This window comes from Pan paniscus, chromosome 13 (genome assembly GCF_029289425.2).
Source record: "Pan paniscus chromosome 13, NHGRI_mPanPan1-v2.0_pri, whole genome shotgun sequence".
In the NCBI taxonomy this organism is placed as follows: Eukaryota; Metazoa; Chordata; class Mammalia; order Primates; family Hominidae; genus Pan; species Pan paniscus.
Window position 1 is genome coordinate 107,825,270 of NC_073262.2, and position 25,303 is coordinate 107,850,572.

The following is a 25,303-nucleotide window of genomic DNA, read 5'->3' on the forward strand; positions in this document are numbered from 1 at the left end:
AATAACAAAAGAACACTCTAATAATAATACAAAAAATACCCAAAAGAGGCAGAGTAGGGGAAAGGGAAGAAAGAACAGATAGGACAACAGCAAGATGGTATGTTCAAGATCAACCATAACAATAGTCACATTAAATATATATGTTAGACCATAAAAGGCAGAAATGGTCGATTGGATTAAAAAGGCAAGTCATGGCCAGACATGGTGGCTCATGCCTGTAATCCTAGCACTTTGGGAGGCTGACGCAGGAGGATCACTTGAGCCCAGGAGTTCAAGGCTACAGTGAGCTGTGATCATGGCATTGCACTCCAATATGGGCGCCACAGCAAGTCCCACTTTAGAGACACAAGTAACTTAAAAGTAAAAGGAAGGAAAAAGACATACCCTGCTAACATTAATGAAGAGACTACTAGAATGGTCACATTGATATCAGAGAAAGTAGATTTCAGAAAAATATTACCAGAAATAGAGTCCTTTCATAGCTTTAATGGAACCAAATCATCAAAACAATGTAATTATTCTAAATGCTTATGCACCTAATAATAGTGCTTCAAAAAATGAGAGAAAAATACATCAAACAACAGGAAAAATAGGCAAATCCAAAGTTATAGTCAAAGATTTTGACACTATGTCTCAATAATTGATAGAACAAGTATACCAAAAAATCAATAAGGCTATAGAAGATTTGAACAATATTATCAACTATCTTGACCTAATTAACGTTTATAGAACACTCTGCACAACAACTGAATACACATTTTTTTTCAAGAGCACATAGAACATTTAACAGGACATACCGTATTCTGGACTATTAAAAAGTCTTAAAAGTTTTGAAAGAATTCAAGTCATACAACATATATTCTGTCAGCATAGTAAAATTAAATTAGAATTCAATAGCAGAAAGAAATCTGGAAAATCTGCAAATACTTGGAAAATAAATTATATACTTCTTAATAACACATGGATCAAAGAAGGAAGCCAGAGATAAATTAGAAAGTATTTGAACTAAATGAAAATAAAAACACTTCCTATAAAAATTTGTGGGATAAGAAAAATTGTGAGATGTCACTAAGAGGATAATTTATAACACTGAACTTAGAAAAGGAAGAAAGATTTCAAATAAATGACCTCAGCTTTCACTTAAAAAAATGGTAAGAGAGGCTGTGTGAAATGGCTCACACCTGTAATCACAGCAATTTGGGAGGCTGAGGTGGGCAGATCATTTGAGCGTAGGAGTTTGAGACCAGCCTGGGCAACATGACGAGACCCCATCTATACTGAAAATACAAAAAGTTAGTCGGGCATGGTGGCATTTGCCTGTAGTCCTAGCTACTCGGGAGGCTGACGTGGGAGAATCACCTGAGCCTGGGAAGTCGACGCTGCAGTGAGCTGAGATCACACCACTGCACTCCAGCCTGGACAATGAGAATGAGAACCTGTCTAAAAAGAAAACAGAAAAAGAAGAGTACAGTAGTCTCCACCCCCCTTGTCTACAGGGGATATGCCCCAAGACCCCCAGTGGATGCCTGAAACTGAGTATAGTTCTGAACCCCATAGTGCTGTAGAGGTTAGTACTATACACCACATTGGATCTGATAACCAAAATGCTTACTAAGTGACTAATACACAGGTACATATACAGTGCGGCTACTGTGCACAAAGGGGATGATTAATGGTTTGAGTGCAATGAAGCAAGATGGCACAAGATTTCATCACACTACTCAGAACAGTACACAATTTAAAATGTGTGAATTGTTTATTTCTTGAATTTTCCATTTAATATTTTAGACCATGATTGACCATAGGCAACTGAAACCAAAGACAGCAGAACCATGGATAAGGGGAGGCTTTACTGTAAATTCAATCCAAATTAAGCATAAGAGAAATAAAAATTAGAGCAGAAATCAATGCATTAGAAAAAATTTGGTAAAGTCATAGAAACCAAATGCTAGTTTTCTTATAAAGTCAATAAACCATTAACCAGACTGATTAGTATAATATAAAACAAGACATGTGAACATTATTAGGTTTGAGAGAGGGGACATCAGTACAGATTTCACAGATATTCAAAGGATGTTAAGGCAATATTATGCACAATAAATTTGACAACTAAAATGTAATGGACAAAGATTTTGAAAGATTCAAATGATCATATTCGTGCAAGAAGAAATAAATAGTGTGGCAACCTTGTAGATGTTAAAGAAACTGAATTATAGCTAAATACTTTCTCACACAGGAAACTCCAGGTACAAATGACTTCACTGGCAAATTTGACTTGTTTCATAAAAAGAAATAATAACAATTCTACAGACATTCTTCCAGATAAATAAAGAGGAGTGAATATTTCCCCAACTCATTCTATGAAGCCAACATTACTCTGATACCAAAATCAGACAAGGACATTAGAAAAAAAAATTTAGGTTGATATCCTTCTTGAATTGATGTAAAATTTGGCACACACACAGATGAAAGACTGTGTGAAGACACAGGGAGAAGACAGCCATCTACGAGCCAAGGAGAGACGCCCCAGGAGAAATCAGCACTGCTCACAGGTTGATCTTGGACTTCTATCCTCCAGAAATGTGAGAAAATAAATTTGTCCAAGCCACCCTCAAAAATAAAAACTAATAAAAATTTAGTGAATTGAACCCAACAATACATAAAAAAGATAATATATCATGACCAAGAAGATTTTATCCCAGGAATACAATGTGACTTTAACATTTGAAATTGATCAATGGACAAATATTAACAGACTAAAACTGAAAAAGCATAACCATATGATCATATGGGGGACACATCACGTTACTGACATCACTGATCAGTCGCAGTGACATCAGTCACATCAGTGGACACAGAAAAAATACTTGATAGAATCTAATGTCATTTAATGAAAGATACACATTTAAAGAGTACTATTTGGGGACAAATTTGTGGTATAAAGAAGTGCAAGAGAATTATAAAGTACAACATTCAGGATTGTGGTTACCTCTGAGCAAAGAGGGAAAGGAATGGCACTGGGTTGAAACACCCATAGTGCTTCAAAGGTAAAATAATATTTTTCTTCAACACAGTGGTTGATACACAGTGTTTGCTTAAACCCTTTGTTTGTTTGTTTGTTTGTTTGTTTGTTTTTGAGACAGAGTTTTGCCCTTGTCATCCAGGCTGGAGTGCAATGGCGCGATCACTGCTCATTGCAACCTCCGCCTCCCAGGTTCAAGCAATTCTCCTGCCTTAGCCTCCCAAGTAGCTGGGATTACAGGCCTATACCACCACGCCAGGCTAATTTTTTTATGTTTTCAGTAGAGACGGGGTTTCACCATGTTGACCAGGCTAGTCTTGAATGCCTGACCTCAGATGATCCACCCGACTCGGCCTCCCAAAGTGTAGGTGGGAGCCACCACACCCGGCCGGTTGTTATCCTTTATACCTTACACATATCGGTACTTTTTCATGCTTTAATATTTAGTAAAAGCAATTTTTAAAGCTAGTATTTCTGTTCTTGGCCTTTTTCTGAAATTATCATACCAGAAAGACTTTTATTTCCTGTATTTACAGCTTTGGAAACTCATAACATTTGCAGGTTGAAAGAAGAGCTGTTTGTATGAAGTATTCAGTTTTTTTTAGAAATATAGTGTGATTTTTCTATAAACAGAGGGAACTGGTATTTCAAGTATACTACGTGAAGAACAAGAGTGTGATTAGAGCCAACAAGCCAAAAAATAGAGAGGAATCACTACCCTAGTGGTCAGTTATATATAACCGAGAGAAAGACAGCAAAGTGAGACTAGCCTGCTAATCATATATTTTTCTACATTTCTAAAGTTCATTACTCAAAATACAAGTGAATTATATTTATTCCAAACAGTTCTGTTACGTTTTGGTCTTTATTTAGACCTGTCCCAGAATCTGACCCCAATTACCTTCTCCTACCCTTCCTTGCTAGGAACTTGTCTGAAAATTCTGCCACAAGAATTTTACAGTGTTTAAATACATTTACACTACACCATTCCTATAATTATATATATCTCACAATGAACAGTTGTCTCATTCATGAGTCTAGAATCCTTTGCTGAATGGACATGCCCAAATTTGGTGTCATTTATTTATTCTTACACATGCCGCATTCACTCAGCAGACATTAATGAGTACCTGAGCGGTGCTAGACATGGTACTAGGCTAAAATGGAAAAACAAGACATATGCCCTGCTGAAGGTGTTTAATGTGAAACAGACCCGTGCACAAATAATTGAGATATTTGCAATTCAGAAGAAATAGTATGTGTTACTTAGATTTTGTACCTAAGTACAAAGTTGCATGGCCTACTTAAAAACCTACTTCTATAGCCAGGTGCAGTGGCACCGGCTGTCATTCCATCTACTTGGGTTTCTGAGGCAGGAGGATCACTTGAGTGCAGGAATTTGATTCCAGCCAGGGCAACATAGCAAGATCCCTGTCTCTAAATTTTTTTAATAAATAAAAATGTTTAAATTTGTATAATGTAAAAATGTTTAGTGTTATGTAGTAAGGTAAAATTCTATTTAAAAACAATAATAAAAAATATTTCTGGGCTGGGTGCGGTGGCTTACGCCTGTAATCCCAGCACTTTGGGAGGCTGAGGCGGGTGTATCACCTGAGGTCAGGAGTTCGAGCCCAGCCTGACCAACATGGTGAAACCCCGTCTTTACTAAAAATACAAAAATTAGCTGGGCCTGGTGGCAGGCGCTTGTAATCCCAGATACTTGGGAGGCTGAGGCAGGAGAATCACTTAAACCCAGGAGGCAGAGGTTGCAGTGAGCCAAGATCGCACCATTGCACTACAGCCTGGGCAACAAGAGCTAAAAAACTCCGTTTCAAAAAAAAAAAAAAAATATATATATATATATATATATATATATATGTATGTGTGTATATATATATGTATGTGTATATATATATGTATGTGCATATATATATATATCTCTCTGATGTGCTAGAGTACAGAAAAGCTGGCAAAAGTGGTGAGATGTGAAAGGCTATCATAATCTATTTGTGAACACCTACTTCTGTTAGGTTTCATGATAAATTTTTACATCAAGTTGTCTCATCCTATGAGGCTTTATCTACATTTTACAAATAAGTTCAGTAAGCTTGAAAAAAGACTCAGTAATTAAATCATACTCACAGATGTAATTAGCTTCAGAATCCAGGGCCTTTTAAGGTCAAAGCTTGGGATCTTCCTTTTTATTTTCATGCTACTCCCTTCCCCAGGAGTAAAGGTGTTCTAGGTGCTAAAAGTCATTTTTGCTCCTCCCAGATCAATTGATGCAAATAATTATTCACCTAAAACCTTTATTGTCCTTATGAACCTTCATGTCTGTCTGACCTTCCACTGTTCCTGAAGCATATCTTTTTCTTAATGAAACTATTTAACATATTTTATTCTAACAAATATGTCATTTGTATCTCCTCATTAGACCATGGGGTTGAGTATCTGATTCTTTTAAGAAAAACAGTGTGTACTGAATGGACTAAAACAAATTAACAAATTTATGAAGGAATTACTTGGATTTTCCAATATTCTTTAATGAGCTAAAGATGACAGTGTAAGAACATATGAAAAGTATTGGATTTTCGCAACTTTCAATTTAAGACTTTCTAAGGTTCATGGAGAAAGAAAAGGAATTTTAAAGAGATCACTAAAGAGTTGTGAACATATGGATAGTTGGATAATGATGAAGGGAATAAGCCCTCCTTTTTTACCCTATGTCACCATGGCTGAGAGATGCATTATGATATTGGAAAAAAATTTCAGCTGCTGAGTTCTGATTAGCTCACTCTCAGAGCTGCAGCACATTCGAGATGGAACACAGTGCTTTTGGGAAAGCTTGCTAAGATAAATGAGATAAATGTTTGCACCATTATACTAATTCCCTAGCCCCCTTTTCAGCAAAAGCCTTGTTTTGTGTGTGTGGGTGTGGGTGTGTGTTTGTGTGTGTGTGTGTGTTTCAAGAGATGGAAGAATTTTTTAACACATGAAAACTCACATTGCTGAAAACTCAAAAAGTCTTCCTAAGCAGAATCATTATGCCAAATTGTCATTGACATACGAAAACACTATAGATTAATGCAGTAATAGTTCATGGTTGCTCAGGAAGAAACTTAATTTACAATTTGAAACAGGTTTGCATTCCTTAGAAATTCTGGAAATCAATCAGTGGCACAGAAATTGATCTGCTAAAGGAGAGGAAAATTGATTTTTAATATTGGCAACTACATCAATTTTTTTAAGTTCTGGAGGAACAACTCTTGAAAACAAATTTATTAACTGTTAAGGGATTACTTGATATTTAGTTTCCTAGCAAACTATCCAAAGGGAAGTATTTATGGCCTCATTAGAAGATGTATTTTTATTGTGCCAAACATCAACTTCAAAATTGCAGTCTCTATTATTTCAAAGATATGGAAATCAAAAATTAAATGAAATGGAGTTATCTATATAAGACTACCATTGCATCATATTTTAGAGTGGTACTTTCCCTCAAAGTATCTCAATATGAATAGTGAGAATCTGAACACATTTGCATATTCCCCATTCGTGATATAGTGTTGGCATTCTAAAAAAGAATAACTGTAGCTGATGGCAATTTTTATCTGAAGAGATTTGTGCATGATAGCAATATACAATCTTCTGTCAGCATAAGAAGAGCATCTGGGGCCCATTAACTCACCAAATCTGCCACTGTTCTGCAAATTTTTATTAAGCAAGTGTAGTCCCTAATAGTCACTTATGTTATAGAATGCGTATCAAATGCTATCAATAAGCAAGGGGATTGTTTTCCCCCAGTGAGAATGCATTTGAAGTGTATAAGAAAGCTTGACAAAAGAATAAAACACTTTAAGTGATCACTATATTAATATAAATATATCCTACTGGGAAGCCAATGTGTGTAAGTATTATGTGCACTTTGATGTTTGCCACTAACTAGTTCTCAGAGTGCCATCTTTTTCATAGATTTTTTCCCCTGTATTTTCTTTCTCTCAATTCTAATGATGAACTGGTTGAAATTAAGTGAAAAGACACAGACTGTTTATTTATGCTTTTTAAAAAGATGCCATTGATGCTGGGCAGTTCTAATTAGCTTCAAAGGCTTACAACCATGAGAATTAGAAACATAGGCCATCAGGCTGCTGTTTCTCAAACAAGTCTTCCTGAATCAGAGAACACACCAGGAAATTAACAAGCATCCAAGCCAAAGAGTGTCCTCTTTATTAAGCACCTTATGATAATTAGGTAAAATAATGTACATCAATCTTGAATTGAATATGAGGAAGCATGAGGTTAGTGTAGAAATCCTATTATCTAAATAAATCAGAAGAAAGATCAAGAGGAGGCAGTCCATGGTACTCTCTAAGTATGTAATAATGGTTATAATAAAATAACAGTTATAAAAATATTTATGAATTGCAGCTTCAGAAACCTAAGCATTTCACTGGTATCTCTTCAATTATTGTAATATCCATTTATGATAATCAAGAGCAAGTAGTACCAGTCCTTGGGTAAAACTGAAGGATAAGAAAGGGAATGAAATAACCTATAAATACAAATACTTTTTTAAAAAAGAAAGAAGAAAGAAAAGGAGAAAAAATTCTGTCATCAGAACGAGAACAAGAAACTTAGACTCTTGCTCCATCAACACTCTCTTACTCAATGCTTTTAATTAATACTTTACTGTTTTGGAATCAAAGACCTTTCCCACACCAGGCCCATTTATTTTTCAATCTCTTGTAAATAAGTCCTTTGTTTAAAATGACACACCTGTCACATTTCATATCACTACCATTCCAATCACTGTGCTAAATATTATGCAGTGAAACTACTAGACGTAAGCTTAAGCCCCAAGAGATAATTTTAATAGTAGCTCTAAGGTAATGTGAGTCATAAAGGAAGTTGGTATTAATTATAACACTTGCCATTTAAAAAAAAAACTTGGTGGCATGTGTAATTTTACCTCATTTTCTCATTTGCTACTGTTATTTAAATTATTTCCCAGCACTAAGCATGTGTATAAAAGATGATTGTTCCAAATTTAACCTTTTAAATAAAATGTATTCTATCAATTAAGTCATTATAGTTCCCTCTCTTTTCCATTATGTTTATTCATTTATCTTCTGTCCTAAAGATAGACATCTGTGTCAGTGAATATTTCGGAGAAAGGCCTCTAATTTTTATGCCTATCACCCATTTGGGTTTTCTACAATGTTTTTCAAATAGTTTATATTAGTGTTTGAGATAATTTCAAATTGTCAATTAAAATAATGATAAGTATAAGAAATAATAAATATTATTCAGCCAAAAAGTTAAGAAGATAATTTGTTAAGCCTAATATGGCCAGGGAATTTGCAAGTACTTAAATCAGCTTAGATTTTTTAAAAAAGATAAAAACAAAGCAGCAAAAGCCTTACCTTTGTATGAATCCCTTCTTCTGAATGACTATACATAATAAAATCGTACAGTCTAGTGTACTTTCATTGCCTTTCTTCCACTGCAGGATGATTTAGGAGCCAGGTAAACTGCTAGGTCATATCTGTTGTGGTTGTGGAATGATCCATACAATAACAATGTAAAAGTACCTAGTGCCCTGCTGAAGCATAGTATGCTCTCAATTATTTTCTCTCTTTAGTTCTTTATAATCCTGAGCAAATTAAATCACGTACCCCACAACCGTCATCAAATACACCACCTTTACCACTCTCACAATTTCCATTTATCAAATGTTTTCATTTATTGAGAATTATGTGTCTGGAACTGTGCAAAGTGCTTTTGTACATTTTTTTTTCATTTAGTTCCAACTCTGTGTACTGTTTTTTCCCCCATTTCTCATATGGAGAAACTAAAGCTAAAAAGAACTTAGTGGCCGGGTGCAGTGGTTCACGCCTGTAATCCCAGCACTTTGGGAGGCCAAAGCAGGCGGATCACATGAGGTCAGGAGTTCGAGACCAGCCTGACCAACATGGAGAAACCCCATCTCTACTAAAAATACAAAATTAGCAGGGCATGGTGGCGCATGCCTGTAATCCCAGCTACTCAGGAGGCTGAGGCAGAAGAATTGGTTGAACTCGGGAAGTGGAGGTTGCAGTGAGACGAGATCGTGCCATTGCACTTTAGCCTGGGCAACAAGAGCGAAACTCCGTCTCAAAATAAAAAAAAGGAGCTTAGTAACTTGCCTGGTAATGCTGGCATTCAACCCACATCTGTCTGATTACTAGCTATGATGTTAGTCTGTCTTTCTATTTTGTTTCTCATTAATGATGATGACAGTAGTTCATATTTATTAAGTACTTATTCTGTGGTCTTCTAAGTACCTTGCATATATTTGCACATGTAATCATCACCACAAACCTGTGGGGTAAGCAATATCCTCTTATGATGAGACTGAGGCCACAGAAAGTTAAAATGATTTGCACAAAACTGTTGTTTCCAAACAAGGATTCCAATTCAGAAAGATTATTTCTCATCTGTAGAATGAGAATGGATATTTTAGCTTGAACCCATCAGAATCATCAATTTCAAAACATGTTAAACAAAATTATAGCTAACATTTAGTAAGCTTGGTCACCACAGAAAGATAACTATTAATAGCATATATTCAAATAAAGAGAGTAGTTTTCCAGCATATAGTTGGTTGCGTTGTCTTATATTCCAGGTTTCTCAGGTAATGACTCTTCTGTGACTCTTATCACAAGTGTAATGGAGTGGTTAAGAGTGCCATATTTAAGTTCAGGCTTCTCCATTTATGAGGTGTATGTCAGTTTCTTTATCTCTAACATAAGGATAGTAATAATAATACTTTCCAGGTCGTTGTGAGAATCGAATGAATGAATAGATACAAAGTGCATAGCATAAAACCTGTGTATTACAAGTACTCAGAAAATATGAGTTGCTATGGTTCTTTTTAATCATTATCATTGTTTTCTAATGCTTTTCTACTTACAGTGTAGATTGATTCTATGTAAGTGCTTTTTAGGCCTGAGAAAAACAGAATTTGGCTCACAGCTGGTGCCTTATAAATACTTACCTCCCAACTAGAAATAAAACAAAAAGTTTAACAATATTTTTAAGCAGTTGGGAACAGAATAATCACAGATATGTAGTGCTTTTATCTAGAAAATAAAGAAATAGCTTAGAAAAGGAGGGCCAGGTGGGAGTGGGAAGATTATGTATAGTAACTGGGTCAATTAAGACTGAATGTTGTGGGCAGAGAAAAAAAGGGACATGTTACTCTGAGATCAATCTAGTGTTAGGCGAAATGGAAGAGATTCTTCTTGTTAGCAAATTTCCCCTCGCCTTGCTTCAACCCTTGAGACAGTTTTATGTACTAACATAGACAGTGGCACATGGTAATAAACAGCTTTTGTTAAATATTAAAGTGATGATCTATGCAGAGATGCTTAAGGATTAAGAACTTTGCATCTGTGTTCATGAAGGATGTGGGTTAGCAGTTTTCATATCATGTATTTTTCTGATATTAGTTAGTATCTGGGTAACACTAGCCTCATAGAGTGGCTTGGGAAATCCTCTCTCTTTCTAATACATTTTCTGTAGAATTGGTCTTATTTATTTCTTAAATGTTTGGTAGAATTCACCAGTGAAGCCATCTGGGCCTAGAGTTTTGTTTGTGGGAAAGTTTTACTTATAAACACATTTTTTTTTCAAAAAACTACTATAGGACTACCCATATTATCTAATTCTTCCTATATGACCTTCAGTAATTGTGTCTTTTAAAAACGAATCCGTTTCATCAGAGCTCCATTAATCTAGAGTTAGTTTTTCCCCACTGTTGAGGCAAGACCCTTCTTCACATTCAAATGGATGCCCTTCAGTTATGAAGTTTTCTACTCTGGCTGTTGGAAATAGGCACTATTCCCAGCCCTGTGTGAACTTCGGATGCTGTTCCTCTTCCAGTTTGGAATGGTTCTTTGCCAACTCTTGGGTTAATTTTCTTACACACATATGATCATCACTATTCAACTACATATATGAGGAGATTTTTCTGAAGATAGTATTGCTCTTTCCTCTCTGGTTCTCTGCTCTGCAACCTCTGTCTGCTTTGGCTTCCTGGGATGCCCAGAACCGTGCCCTCAAGCTGGGGCCATCACTGTTCTGCTTGGGTGTTGGCTTTCCCGCACGGCTGCCTGGAGGCTTTCTTCAGAGAATAAGCTGGGGCAATTGTAAAGTTCACGTCATTTGTTTTCCATCTCTTGGGATCACTGCATTTTGTTGCCTAATGTCTAATCTGTTGAATGCCATTGTTTCTTGTTTTGTCTAGTTTTTAAAATTGTTTCAAGGGGAATTACAAATCTGTTCCCTTTTACTCTATTTTGACTAGATAACAGAAGTCTAATTCTTAAGTATTTACTATACACACAGACACACGTATTGCTCTTATGCTGAAAGAATTTTATTATATTGTATACATCCCTGGGTCTAGGAATTTGGTTTCTCCTCTTGTAAACGTGGAAGAAACAACCCAGTTAAAATAACTGAAAGTATTGAAAATTATGAGAAAATGAAGTTATGTTCATAAAAGATCTAATAAACATATATTTATTCATAGCTGTCTTCAAGATATCTACCAATAAAAGTGAGGTATCCCAGGGTAGGCTGGGAGAAAAAAATGTTTCTCAAATCTCTGCCAGTAAAAGATTTAACTTATTATGAATCTGCCTTAATTTACTGTTTAAAAATTGTCTGATTTACAAGCCGGTCTGATCCTTGTCTCTTTTATTTCTTCTCCTTAGTGCCAGATGAAAGCAAGGTTCACTCATTGGCTGGACAAAAATCGGGTAAGAAATTCCTTGTAACTGACTATATTCCCCTTCCTGGAAATCACTGGCTGTGTTTTAGTAGCAGTTGGAACCTGTTTCTATCCACTAGTCACTGAAAGGCTTTCTAATTAATACATGAGATGTCTCTGACTTCCACAAAGATGACTTATTGCTTGGCTGTGTGTATAGTGGCATAATGTATGCTGACTCAGAATGTTGGGGAGGAAAGAATAAAGATTTCCAAAAAAATATATAAAACCAAAAATCTTAAATCTGTAGTCTAGCTAAACACTTAAAAAAATTGCAAGAAAACCCAAGAAAGTTCAAGATTCTTTCCCATGATGACTTTCATATTTAAGTGGCAGGACAGAGAATTCCAGAATAAGAAAGATATGATCATTTTTTTCTCCTCAAAAAAGAATAGGATTTTTTTCTTTTTTTTTTCTGCCTGTCATCAAAATGGATTGTTCCAGAGATGTATGCATTATTTTTATTTAGAGACATGAATGAACTCCCTAGATATTCTCTAGGAAGTCCACAAAAACTTCTAAGGATCTCTTAGGTCTTTATCATGTGTGAGTTACCTTCACTCCTAAAATCCAAGCTGTTTTTTCATTGCCAAGTCGACTGCCTTCTATTCCTTTTTCCTTCCTCCATCATCATTTATTCACATTAGTTGAAAACATTTAAAGCTACTAAGCTAGCAAATAGTGGAGTAATCCCTTTCCTCTAGGGGCACATTATTTTGGAGGAGAAAATGTCCATTTTGCTCATAGCATTGCCCCTCTAAACAACAGAAGGATTATGATTTGCTGGCATCCCTCCATTGGTGAAACAAAGAAGTCTTTCCCATCACCAGTGTCTCCCATGTTTGTGTGCCAATTATGTTTTCAGCAGTAAGTGGCCTTGATGCCTCATTACCTCCATCATGTTCCAGGGCAAGATTATGATTTTTTCCTTTCTTCTTTCTCCAGATTCTCTTGTGATAACAGCAGGGAAGGGCTGGTTCACAACTCTTAGATTTTTTTTTCTTGCTTTTCCTAATAAAAAGCCTAAGAGGTTAGATCACTGTGAAAGAGATTTCTATGGGAGTGATAAATTGCCACATGCTGCTTGTTCCCAACATCCTCTTCCATTAAATTCTCTACTACTGGACATACTTTTAGGGGCTTCAGAAGGAAGTTCTCAGGACCAGGGAACCCCAAGGATAATCTATAGTATCTTCATCTTAAATACATTCTGCTGCTTATAGTTCTCTTACACATATTGTTATAATACCTGAAGATGAAAAGCCTTTTCTTTGTACTGGGATAGGCTTCAAGGCAAAATGTTGAAGTCCTTTTCTGGAATTTTTATCAATTTGGTTCTTGAAAATGAGCAAATAATAAATCTTCCGGCTTTTTCCAGGAAATCAAATCTTATTCTAACCTTAATTTCCAAGCACACTACTATTAGGTGGCAATTAAAAGTCTGTCACTCTTTTTAGATGAGAACTTTGTCATCTTTGTATATTGCCATAACATTTTATGTAAATTTCAATGATCTGGCTTTGCATAGTGTGATATAAAATATTAATAAAGAATTATGCTAAGTGCAAAATTTGAAATAATAATCTTCCAAAAAAGTTTTAGTCAAAAATGGCAGAATTTTAAAGTTGTCACACAGGTTCATTGCAAATTCCATACAGCAGCTTCACTTTAGCTGATAGAAATAGTTCCAGCAGTCTTTATGTCACATGAACCACACTGTTTAAATACTTCTGATGTTTTAAAGAATATTTCTGTTACTAATTAGTACTGTTATTCCAACATGCACTATTTTTATATTTTTAAGTGCTATTATAACGTTATCACTACTTCACGTTTTTCATTGGGCATCTGTAGAAATGCTGAAAAATAACCAGACACTTGATAACTTTGGAGCAAAAGTGGCCTGCAATGAAGAGGGCTAAACAATCACCAAAAACCGTATACTGTAGAGTCACATTAAATGAGAGCATCTTGTAAAACACTAGAAACGGTTCTGAGAAAGCACAGAGCAGCATTAGAGGAAAATACTCAAATAAGGTTCAAAATTTATGTACTCTAAGAACATACCCTTCCCCATTTTTTGTTTTTTGTTTTTTGTTTTTGTTTTTGAGACAGAATCTCTCTTTGTCACCCAGGCTGGAGTGCAATGCCATGATCACAGCTCACTGCAGCCTCAACTTCCCTGGCTCAGGTGATCCTTCTACCTCAGCCTCCCGGATAGCTGGGACTACATGTGCATGCCACCATGCCCAGCTAACTTTTATTTTTATTTATTTTATTTTTTTGTAGAAATGGGATTTTGCCTTGTTGCCCAGGTTAGCGTCAAACTCTTCTGGGCTCAAGCAATCCACCTGCCTTAGCTTCCTAAAGTGCTGGGATTACAGGTATGAACCACAGAGCCTGGCCACTCCCCCAATTTTTTACATTTCTTTCTTTTGGAAAATTAGTCTTGAATTATAATGATCCTCAGGAACTCACCCCTCACATAAAACATAGCTCCCCTCTGTGCGTTGCATTTACGTGAAGGGATATCTCATTGGGATTTGGTGGTGGTGGTGTTGGTGGTGGCAGCAGCAGCAGCAGCAGCAGAGGGTTAAGGGTTCTCTTGATTCTAACAACCTCTTTCAGTTACAAAATCATTTTTTAAATTCATCTAAATTCACCTGTAGTCTCAGTCAGCTACAGGTCATCTGTGACCACTAAGCAAGTTACCAGGTTGTATTTTAACTTATAAATCTCTACTTGTCTCACCATTCTTTTTTTTTTTTTTTTTTTTGAGACGGAGTGGCTCTGTCTGCCAGGCTGGAGTGCAGTGGTGCGATCTAGGCTCACTGCAAGCTCCGCCTCCCGGGTTCACGCCATTCTCCTGCCCCAGCCTCCCGAGTAGCTGGGACTACAGGCGCCCGCTACCGCGCCCGGCTAATTTTTTGTATTTTCAGTAGAGACAAGGTTTCACCATGTTAACCAGGATGGTTTCGATCTCCTGACCTTGTGATCCGCCAGCCTCGGCCTCCCAAAGTGCTGGGATTACAGGCGTGAGTCACCGCGCCCGGCCTGTCTCACCATTCTTAAAAGGAATCAGTTAACTTCTTTTTGTTGCGATATTGTCCCCTTTTCCAAATTCTTTCTTCAGAATATTTAGGTTAAAATAAGAGTTTTTTTTTTTTTTTTTTTTTTTTTTTTTTTTTTTTTGAGACAGATTCTCCCTCTGTTGCCCAGTCTGGAGTGTAGTGGCACGATCTCTGCTCACTGCAACCTCTGCCTCCCAGATTCAAGCAATTCTCCTGCCTCAGCCTCCTGAGTAGCTGGGATTACAGGCACGTGTGTGGCGCCCGGCTAATTTTTTTTTTTTTTTGTATTTTTTTTTTATGCTAAGAGTCTCTCGCTCTTTCTCTTTAACTATAGAAATGTGAGCAGCTTTTATACTATCCAAGACCAACAGGAAGTTAAACAAATTAAATTGTATATACTGACCTAAATCTATCATCCAGCCTCTTATTCAAGATGACATTCAACATTTTAATAAATTCATCTGAGTTAAAATTTCTTGAGTCAGCTACTTAGTCTGTAAAGAGCTATTTCGTGCCAAGTTCCATCTGTTGGTCTGGCTTGGGTACCTCCCAAATTTGTGACAATATTTTTGGTACCCTTTTCTTGGCTTAATTTTTAAATGGTTGATCCTTCGGAGCTCAGATCCAATCAAAGGCCCAGGTAAAATAAATCTTTATAATATTTTTGACCCAAAAATGTAGTGTTCCCCTCACCCCTTCTGGAATTAATCCAGTACTCTTGAGATTTCTCTAACCCCTATTTCAGGGGCTTCCCCAAAAGGGCATTGTATCTCATTACCTTGGCAAGGAAGATAGGATGATTCTCCTGTTTCTGAGTTGGTAGAATCCTCCTCCAAATATGAGAGATATTTAAGTCTATGGTATGGTAAGACCTGCCCAGAGAAGTTAGAAATAAAATACCCTTTGTTTGGTTCCTTGAAGAAAAATCACAAGTTTCATAGAGCCTTGAAAAACCAAAAATGTCTTTAACCTCTTTCCTTGTTTCACTAATTGAACTCTGACAAAATTCAAATTCTAGCAATGCCTGGAGAAAAAAAAAACAGAAAAATGTATTTTTTAACAATAAAACCATTTTTAAATGATTTAAATATTCTGAGGGAACATTAGGATCCAGAGAAAATGACATCAAATTGAGCACAGCTTTTTTTTTATTGTTATGCTTTAATTTTGCTTATACTCAGGGTCTTAAAGTGTGTCTTTAAGAAGGAATTCTTTCTTATTTTCTTTCTGTCTACTAAAATGACACCTCAACCAATAGTTTAATGCTCCTTTACGTTCAGACAGAAAGGGCTTATAAATTTTACTTTTTTTAGTGTCTTCTTTTTTTTTTTTGTTTTGATTTACTGCTTGGAACTGTTTTAATATGTATTGACTGTCTGCAGAGATCTTTGCTGACCCAGCTCTTTAAGATGATGCAGTACTGAAGAAGGCCGATGAGTTCTTCTTTATGAGCTCTGACATATTAATTAGCAAAATGGACTAAAAAGCTTGGCTATTTCTGTTTTAATTTCTTATATTCTCAAACACCTGTCCATATAGCTGTAAAACAGGCAAGTCTGTGAAAGTAATGGTTGGCAGCAAGTCCAGACCTTTTCTGAGACAACTTTATCAATTAATGAGCAAGTACTCATTAACAATCTAGGGAGCTATTTCTATGTGAGGCCACTAAGTATGTTTGGTATCCTAACACAGTTTGATGAAAAAACTGAAGCTCAGGTAATTTAAATACTTGATCTCAGCTGGGCATGGTGGCTCACACCTGTAATCCCAGCACTTTGGGAGGCCAAGGCAGGCGGATCATTTGAGATCAGGAGTTTGAGACCAGCCTGGACAACATAGTGAAACCCCGTCTCTACTAAAAATACAAAAATTAGCTGGGCATGGTGGCCCATGCCTGTAATCCCAGCTACTTGGAAGCCTGAGGCAAGAGAATCGCTTGAACCCACGAGGTGGAGGTTGCAGTGAGCCAAGATCACACCACTGTGCCCCAGCCTGGGCAACAGAGCAAGACTCCATCTCAAAAAAATAAAAAATAAAAAAATAAAAAACTTGACCTCTCAGCTGGTAACTAGTTTGGGGTAAGGATATGAACCCCAGCATTGTATGGTGGAGCTTATGCTTTGGGGCAATTTATATTTCACTAGCACGTGCCTTATGAAAGACACAGCCCCTACATGACACACACACATATCAAGCTATCTGATACATCTTTACTTGCGTTGTGTAACCTCAGCCAGCTGAACTAGGAACACAATAGCTATAATTTATCTACCAAACTACTGTAGTTCCTTGAGTATGAGAGGGACATCTAATCTGATCGTTCTTGCCTTTGTTTCCTTACATGTATGTGTGCATGTGTACATGTATAGGAGTGCGTGGGCCAAGTTGAGAGCTGTATGAGAGAGAAGATGTGCATGTGACGTGTATAAATTATAGCAAAGGCACACGTGCAGGTGTTGTGTATCCTTATAACAAAGGCCAAGAGTTTAGTATGGAAGTTACTACTTCAGCAGGCCTTACATTTTGTTCTAAATGCAATGTGTATAAACCTCAAATCTAGAGTGTTCAAATGTGACCTAAGAAATTTCTAGATCCTTGCAAAAGAACAGAGCTTTTAAAACCATAGGGTGATTGGATAGTCACTTTAATTCAAGAGCAATGAGTTATTAAATGACATTTCATAAATTGTGTTGAGTCTTATTCCATACTTTTATAGAATATTAAAATTTGAATGTGCATTTACATTTTGGAACACCAGTTATGGCCATTTAAAAAATATTTGCATCTTCTAATTGGATTGCAAATTTTCATGAATTTTTATGGTTATTATTGATGAGGAGCTAAAATTTTCAAGTTAGTGGTTAGTGTACTTGAACTCTTTCTTTCCTCATCGACTCATTAAGATATGACAGCATGGTTCTCTATTTGGACAAACATCTTTATTGGATGCTTTCTAAGCTTTTGTCATTTGTTATGTTGGATAAATACAGCTTTCGACACAAGAAATATATACATTTCTCACATGCTGCAGCCTTGGTTTATATTTCCATGGGATTCAGGAAGTTGTCATAAAGAAGTTAGCAATATGTCTAGCGTTCTTCCTATACAAAGTTGATTGTGAAGCAACTCTAGTATTTCCACATTTGCAAAAAAAATTACTGAATAATGTGGTCTGTAAAATTCAATGAATTAAACTGAATTATAAACAAATATATCAGTCTTTTCCTAAAATTCTTTACTCCTCAAATATGGAGCAGGTGTATGCATCTCTAAAATTCATGAGTAAATAAAGAGACAACATATGTTTCCAAATCAAGTTTCAAAATAAATTATTTTAGTTCCACTCATGTTTATTAAATGCCCACTCTACACAGATATTGTGTTAAGTGCTAGAGATACAAAGTAAAATAAGTTCTCAGCCTTATAAAATGTTTATAATATGGTAGAGGAGAAAAAATACAAATGCCTAATTCAGTATTTGTTTGACACCCTCATGCTAAAGAGTTCAATGCAAAAACCTCACAGAGGAAATATTGCTTAATTCCATTTGGAACTGGGGATGGCTGTCACGTTTCAGAAAGGATATGCTTCCATAGCAGGATCTGAAAGCAAAATAGAAACTGGCGATATAGAAAAGGTCAATGAGCCAACACATTTCAGGCTTCTGGAAAGTTCTGAGAACATGAAACATCATGGTATATTTAAGAAATTTTAAGCAGTTCAGTGTGGCAGCAGTACAAAGAGAAAGTGACAAGATACCAAGTTAAGCCAAGCAGGCAGAGATTAGACCATACAGACTCACACCAAATGAAAAAGTGCCATTTTATCCTGTAGGCTCAGATAATCTAAACAGATTAAATAAGAGGTCACTTTTATATTCTAGTAATATCAATCTTTTGGTTGTAGGAACCTGAAGGGACCGCCCCCCCCCACCAAAAAAAAAAAAAAAAGGAGAGACTAATAGTCCATATAAAAGATGATGTTGGCATAATTGTCAGTGATTAGCAATGGAAGGGGAAAGAAAAGTAAGAAATATTTAGGCAAGAAAGCTTTGAGTATTTTTTTTAAGTTAAACTTAATAGGTAAGTAAAAAAGGGTATCCAACTTGATTTTCATTGTACTTGTCAGCTATTGCTGCAACTATGCTGCATAATAAAACCAACAGTAAACATTTATTTCTTGATCACATATCTCCAGGTATACTGGAATTTGCTGGTATCTTCAGTGTTTGGGTTTAGCTCCAACTTACAGGTTAGGACCAGCTTTTCTGCAGGTGTTGACCAGCAATTTCCTGCGGCATTTACTTCTTGATAACAAGAGTGAGAAGATAGAGACAGGGTAGATAGACACTTAAGAGTGAAATGTATTAACACAAAGGCTCTGGCCGCCCCCCTACAAAGGAGGCCATGGAGCCGATGGAACTGATGGAGGAAATGCTGGGACTGTGGGTCAGTGCTGACACACCCATGGCCATACGTTTGGTCTTCTTGGCCTTGGCTGGGCTGGTGGATGGGAAGCCAGTATGGATCACCTTGTGGATGTATGCAAAGAGACCAAACTTGGCGGGCACTGGAAGTACCTGGGGAAGCAGGAGAGACTCACACTGCTGTCATGGCCCCCCCAGCCTGGAGCCTCCCCTGCCTCCTCTGCCTCTTCAGAGCCCAGCAGAAAGACAGAGAGAGAAGCCTCCTTGGGGTTCCATTACCCACACTGCAAGGTGGAAATCTTTCAGATGGTTAGATGATGAAGGTAGTAGAAGGCAAGGATGATTGGGAGTAGAAGGAAGAGTGACAGGCTAGCATGAGCTGTGCAGCAGCAAGATTCCATATGAGCAAAATGCAGAAAGTGAGAAAAAAGGACCAAGTTGGATCTCCTCCTAACCCTGACCTGCATGATATGGGTGTGAGAAGCTTCAATTGAGAAAGCTGCTGAGAAAGTAGAATTCATAGTGGAGAACTGCATTTCAATTAAGAAAACAAAAACAAAAACACCACAGAGGTGGTTTGAAAGAAGAGGTTGGGTTGAAAATGAACAGTATTTTGTCAACCATGGAAGGATAGTTGGACTCAAGAAGGCAAGGTAGAAGAGTCTAGGATAGAGGGGAGAAGTAGGACAGCAAGTCACATTGGAAGACACACAGAGTGGTATCATTAGTTGTAGAGAAATTAAAAAAAAAAAAAAAAAAAAAGCTGAGATGCTCTGATTCTAGTGACCAAGGGAGATTATAAGCTACCTACTTGCAAGACGTTTCATTTTAAACATCTTTGGAAAATCTAGTCTGCCAGTATTCACCAAATGGCTGTCTAGCCATTCTAGCAATGTTTTAAATCTTAAGTTTTTTCAGCCAAATCGTAGCCGACACCTCATATTGGAAGTACACATTAAATACTCAACCTGGAAAATCTGAAGGTGAGCTCTTACATAATGGACCTCCCAGTCTATGTTGAATAATGTATGTCAAGCTGAAATTTTATTTCTAAAATCTGATAAAGTTATAATATTGCCAGCTAATGTTGAGAAATATTTTAGGATGTATTGGTTTTCATAATATTGCTATTACTTCATGTAAGATGAAGGGTGTTTAGGTGTACGAGTTTCAAACATGAATTGAATACTGTTTATTGGAGGTAAGAGGAAGCCTTAAAAGACATATATTTCAAGAATACTATTGCCTCCTTACAAAGCACTCTTTTGTTCCTACATTGAGGCTCCAGTAATGTGCTGAATTTCAGTGTTTTTTGTTTTGTTTTTTTTTTTTTTTGAGATGGAGTCTCGCTCTGTCGCCCAGACTGGAGTGCAGTGGCGCAATCTCGGCTCACTGCAGGCTCCGCCCCCCGGGGTTCACGCCATTCTCCTGCCTCAGCCTCCCGAGTAGCTGGGACTACAGGCGCCCGCCACCTCGCCCGGCTAATTTTTTGTATTTTTAGTAGAGACGGGGTTTCACCGTGTTGGTCAGGATGGTCTCGATCTCCCGACCTCGTGATCCGCCCGCCTCGGCCTCCCAAAGTGCTGAGATTACAGGCGTGAGCTACCGTGCCCGGCTGAAGTTCAGTATTATTAACCAGTTATACGAATGCTTCCATCACCTTGTCATGACCTGCCCTTCCAGCCTTGTCTTTTGCCACCATCACCCTCCATCTACAGGTTCCCAACTCCCAGCTAGTCACAGTTACTCTCTGACCATATTTTGCCCTTTTATGCCTCGGAGCGCCAGTTGAACTCTTGAAGACGCACCTCCCAGGGAAACCTTCCCCTGCTTTCTCAGGCAGGCTCTCTCTTGGTGCCCAGGATTGTTTAACTTCAGGTGTCTCTAGGTTCTATTCTTTCACACTTTCTTGCCTCAACTCACACTTCTGCTCCAGAGCCAGTCAGTTCCTCTAAGAGATAGGGAGAAAAACAGTTTTTTTCTATTCTCACACATACAACACAGAATACTAAGCACAGCACAGAATGCTTCAATTCTGGTCACCAAAATATGTATGGTTTTTCCCCGCACACACTGACCAGTTCTCCAGTGGACAGCAACTCGGTGTCCTATAATTCAATTCAATTCTGACACTATCTACCTGGCGATAGAGTCAGAATCCACAGATTAAGCTCTTAGTTCCACAAGCCTGTCCCATTCAGAAGCCAGTCCCACGTCCTAAGTTGTGACTTGGGCCTCTGACCAACCAGCTGTAATTCACAGTTCCCATGACTCTCCTCAGGTTCAATTAATATTCTAGAGTAGCTCACAGAACTCAGGCAAATGACTTACTTAGGCTTACTCATTTATTGTAAAGAACATTGCAAAGGATACAAATGAAGGGCTGGATGGAAGAGATGAATAGAGCAAGGTTGTGGGAAGGTTCTAGGAGCTTCCATGCACTCTCTCCAGGCATCTCCGTGTGTTCAGCAATCTAGGAGCTTTCCAAACCCTGTCCTCTTGGGCTATTATGGAGGCTTCCTTAAGTAGGTAGGATTGATTACATTATTGGCCATTGGTTAGCAACTCAACTTTCAGCCCTTTTTCTCTCTCTCGGGCTTAGAGGGTGGGACTGAAAGTTCCAACCCTCTAGTCATTTGGTTGATTCCCTTGGCAGGCAGACCCAAATCCTGAGGCTATTCAAGAGCTTTTGTTCATCAGTCATCTTATTAACGTTCAAAGATACTTCACTTTGGAGATTCCAAGGGTTTTAGGAGCTGAGTGTCAGGAAATGAGAGGAAAACCAAATATATATTTTATATTACATATCACAGCCTCAGAGATCCCTCTCAGGATGTTTTTTCTTTAAAAAATCTCCTTTGATCAATAGTCATGGCTCCCTTATATTATTAATATTCCCCCAATCCAGCTTTTTTTTCATACAGGAAGGAAAACTCTTATCTATTGCATAGAGGGGGGCAACCAATGATAAACTCATTTAGTAAGCTAGTATTTATTGAACATGTACCGTATACCAGGCTCTTTGCCAGCTGCTACAAATACAAAGTGGTATGGAATATGGATTCTGCCCCTAAGGTTCTCAGTTTAGTAGCAACAATAGGAATGCAAACAGTGACAATACCATGTGCTTATGTATAAATGCAAATGCATAGAAAAAGTAACAGTGGTTATCTTTATTGAAGAGGAAGATTATGGTTGCGGGTCAAAGGGACCTTCTGCTTTATCTGTAGTATTTGAGTTTTACATTCAGACTATATTTAATGTACTATTTAGGTAACAAATAATTTATGGATTAAAAAATAACATTTTTAAACATAAACCATCACGTACAAAACCTAGTAATAGAAATATTGTACAAATGGAAGGCTCTAGCATGGGGACTGGCAAAGATTATGGGCAGAAGAACCACAGGAAAAGGGAGCTTCTAGTTTCTGGGAAGGAGATGAAAGGCTGAATCCCGGAGTCATACTGGAAACCTATTTGGGAACCTGTTTGCAGCACAGAAGTATTTTGGAAGAAAAGAGAATGGAGAAAGGCTTAACCATGAGACCTGTCATTTATGGGTTGCTGGAAAAGAAAAAAGCCATAAGGAAAAACATAATTAGGGAATATTAAACCCCCTTGTCAATTTTTAGTATCCTAGAGGGCAAAAACTTAGTCCTAGTAATTTATTTAATAAGGTACCCATGCAATGCCATGTACAAAAAGTCCTTTTTTAGAGGCCCATGATGCCCAACTGTATCCAATAAAAACAGACTTATAATTAGGGGGTTAATGAAGAATGTGTGAAATGAAAGAGAAAACTTAAAGGAACCTAGATTACTTCTCCTTGCTAAAATAAGCAATGCAGAATCATTCCCACTCTACTGATAATTAGAAACCGCATACCCCTACAAAACAGTTTACAAATTCCACCCCATCTAAAGAGAACAAAGCCATTCAAAGTTACCTTTTGAATGAAAACACTTTTATTAACCAATCAGTTTTTTTTTAAACCAAGCAAACCAAACCACAACTGCAAAAGAAAAAAAAAAAGACAGTTTGGTTTTAGTTTTGTAAAATATCATGGCATGCCCTCAGTGAGCTGTGAGAGATATTTGGAAATACTGGCATCAAACTGGTGACAGAGACATTTTACTGCTGCACTAACAGGCCTCACAGAAATACTACTGTAGGTTGATTTAGTAGTCTGGTGGCCCATACCCTATTTTAAATGGTTTATATGGGCAAACACTCTTTATTTTGAAAAATTATATATTTAAATTAATGTACATTAGTAAAAGACTGATTTTTCACTTACAGCGCTGCTACATGTTTTTTGCAAATAAAATTTTTGTTCAAAAACTGAGTTATTTTTAAGGAAATAAGAATATAAAATGCTATATGAAAATGGCAGAATATTATAAAATGGTAACACTAATTGTTGAGGTTTGAAAAACACTGATTAATTCTGTAAGCTTCTATCAGCATTTCCATAGTTTCTATCATGCTTCTTTACAAAGTTCAGGGAATCTTAGTTTGAGCAAAGAGTCTCTACCCAGACCTTCAGGACACATTAACAATGACCTACACCCTGGGTGCCTTTTCCTGTCTGTAGTCAAATGCCTTCATTTCTGGTTGAACACTGGCTTCTTCAGTGCAAGAAATGTGCAAAGCTTCACCTTTTACTTACTATAAACTTCTCTCAATAAACTCTAACTTGAGTTATATTTTCAAATATAGTCCCCCAACAGGCCATTTCACTGGAGAGAGAAACGTAACAGATGCAATGGTACACTTCCATGTGGGCCTGGAAAGCCTTACCAGATGCAGACAGCTTTGACTTTTTCCTCTCTTAAGCCCTGACATTTACCAGCAGGAAATCAGGTTGATCCCACAAGAATACATCCCAAAGCCTCACTTTCCACCCTTTCCCGAGCCACCGTCACCTGGAGAGTTTCAGTGAGGAAAACTCTCCTCAGGCCTTTGCACATGCATTCGATTAGCCCAGTGTGATCTTCCACTCTATATGGCTGATTCACTCTGATTCAATTCTCAGGTCAAATGTTCTTTCTTCAAAGACAATTTCTGTGACCACCCTATCTAAAATAGTCACCCAACAAGAAGCCAGTTTCTCTCACCTTACTGTTTACCTCCTTATAGAGCTAATCACAGTCTGTAGTAAATGTGTGTGCATTTATTGATGTATGTAACCTACTGTCTGTTTCCCCTGCCTCCAGAAGTGAGCTTCATGAAGGCAGAGACTTTGTATCCCCAGTTCCAAAAGCAGTGTGTGGCACACGGCAGGCATCCTTTACGTAGTACTTGCTAAATCTTTTTTCTTGATACGTCTTTTTGCATATTTTTGCTCTCAAACTTTGTGTCCTTAAGCTTTATGTGTATGTCTTGTCCTAATAAATAGCTAGATTTTGTTTTGATGTTCAGTGTGACAACCTGAATTGTAACTGGGGTTTAACACATTTACATTTATTGCAATTACTAGCATATTTAGATTTATGTTTTATTTTCAGTTTTAAATTTGGACCACTTTTTAATGACCTTTTTTCCCTCTCTTGTCATTTTAGGCTGAATTGCTTTTTAATCCCATTTTTTTCTGATAGTGATTTGAAAATTATACACTGCATTTTTGGCATGCATACCTAACAAAATCTAAAATTAGTCTGTATCTAATCCTTCTCCCAAACAATACAAGGAACTGAGAACCCTTTAGCTTTCCTAACCTGCTTCCAATTTTTATATGATTTCCATTTTGTTTTATTTCTTATTTTTTGGTCCCACAAATTATATATTAATTTCAGTGTTTTATGCATTCAATATTTGTTCAGACTTCTCCAAGTATTTACCAATTTCTTAACTCACCATTCTTCTTTGAATCTCTGACCTTCCCTCTTGGGTCTTTTTCCTTCTTCTGAAGTATGCCTTCCAGACATTCTTTAATGCTAGTCTAATGATGACACTGTTTTGTTTAT

General features: G+C 37.2%; 1 protein-coding gene across 3 annotated transcripts in view; it reads left to right on the top strand.

The window, feature by feature from the left end:
- Positions 1–25,303, top strand: part of PARD3B (par-3 family cell polarity regulator beta) — a 1,074,947-nt gene that overhangs the window by 678,352 nt on the left and 371,292 nt on the right. For all 3 annotated transcript variants that reach the window (XM_003820781.6, XM_034954909.4, XM_008974231.5), the window contains one exon: positions 11,782–11,826. In XM_003820781.6, the coding sequence (XP_003820829.3) occupies positions 11,782–11,826 (45 nt within the window). The remainder of the gene's footprint in view (positions 1–11,781; positions 11,827–25,303) is intronic.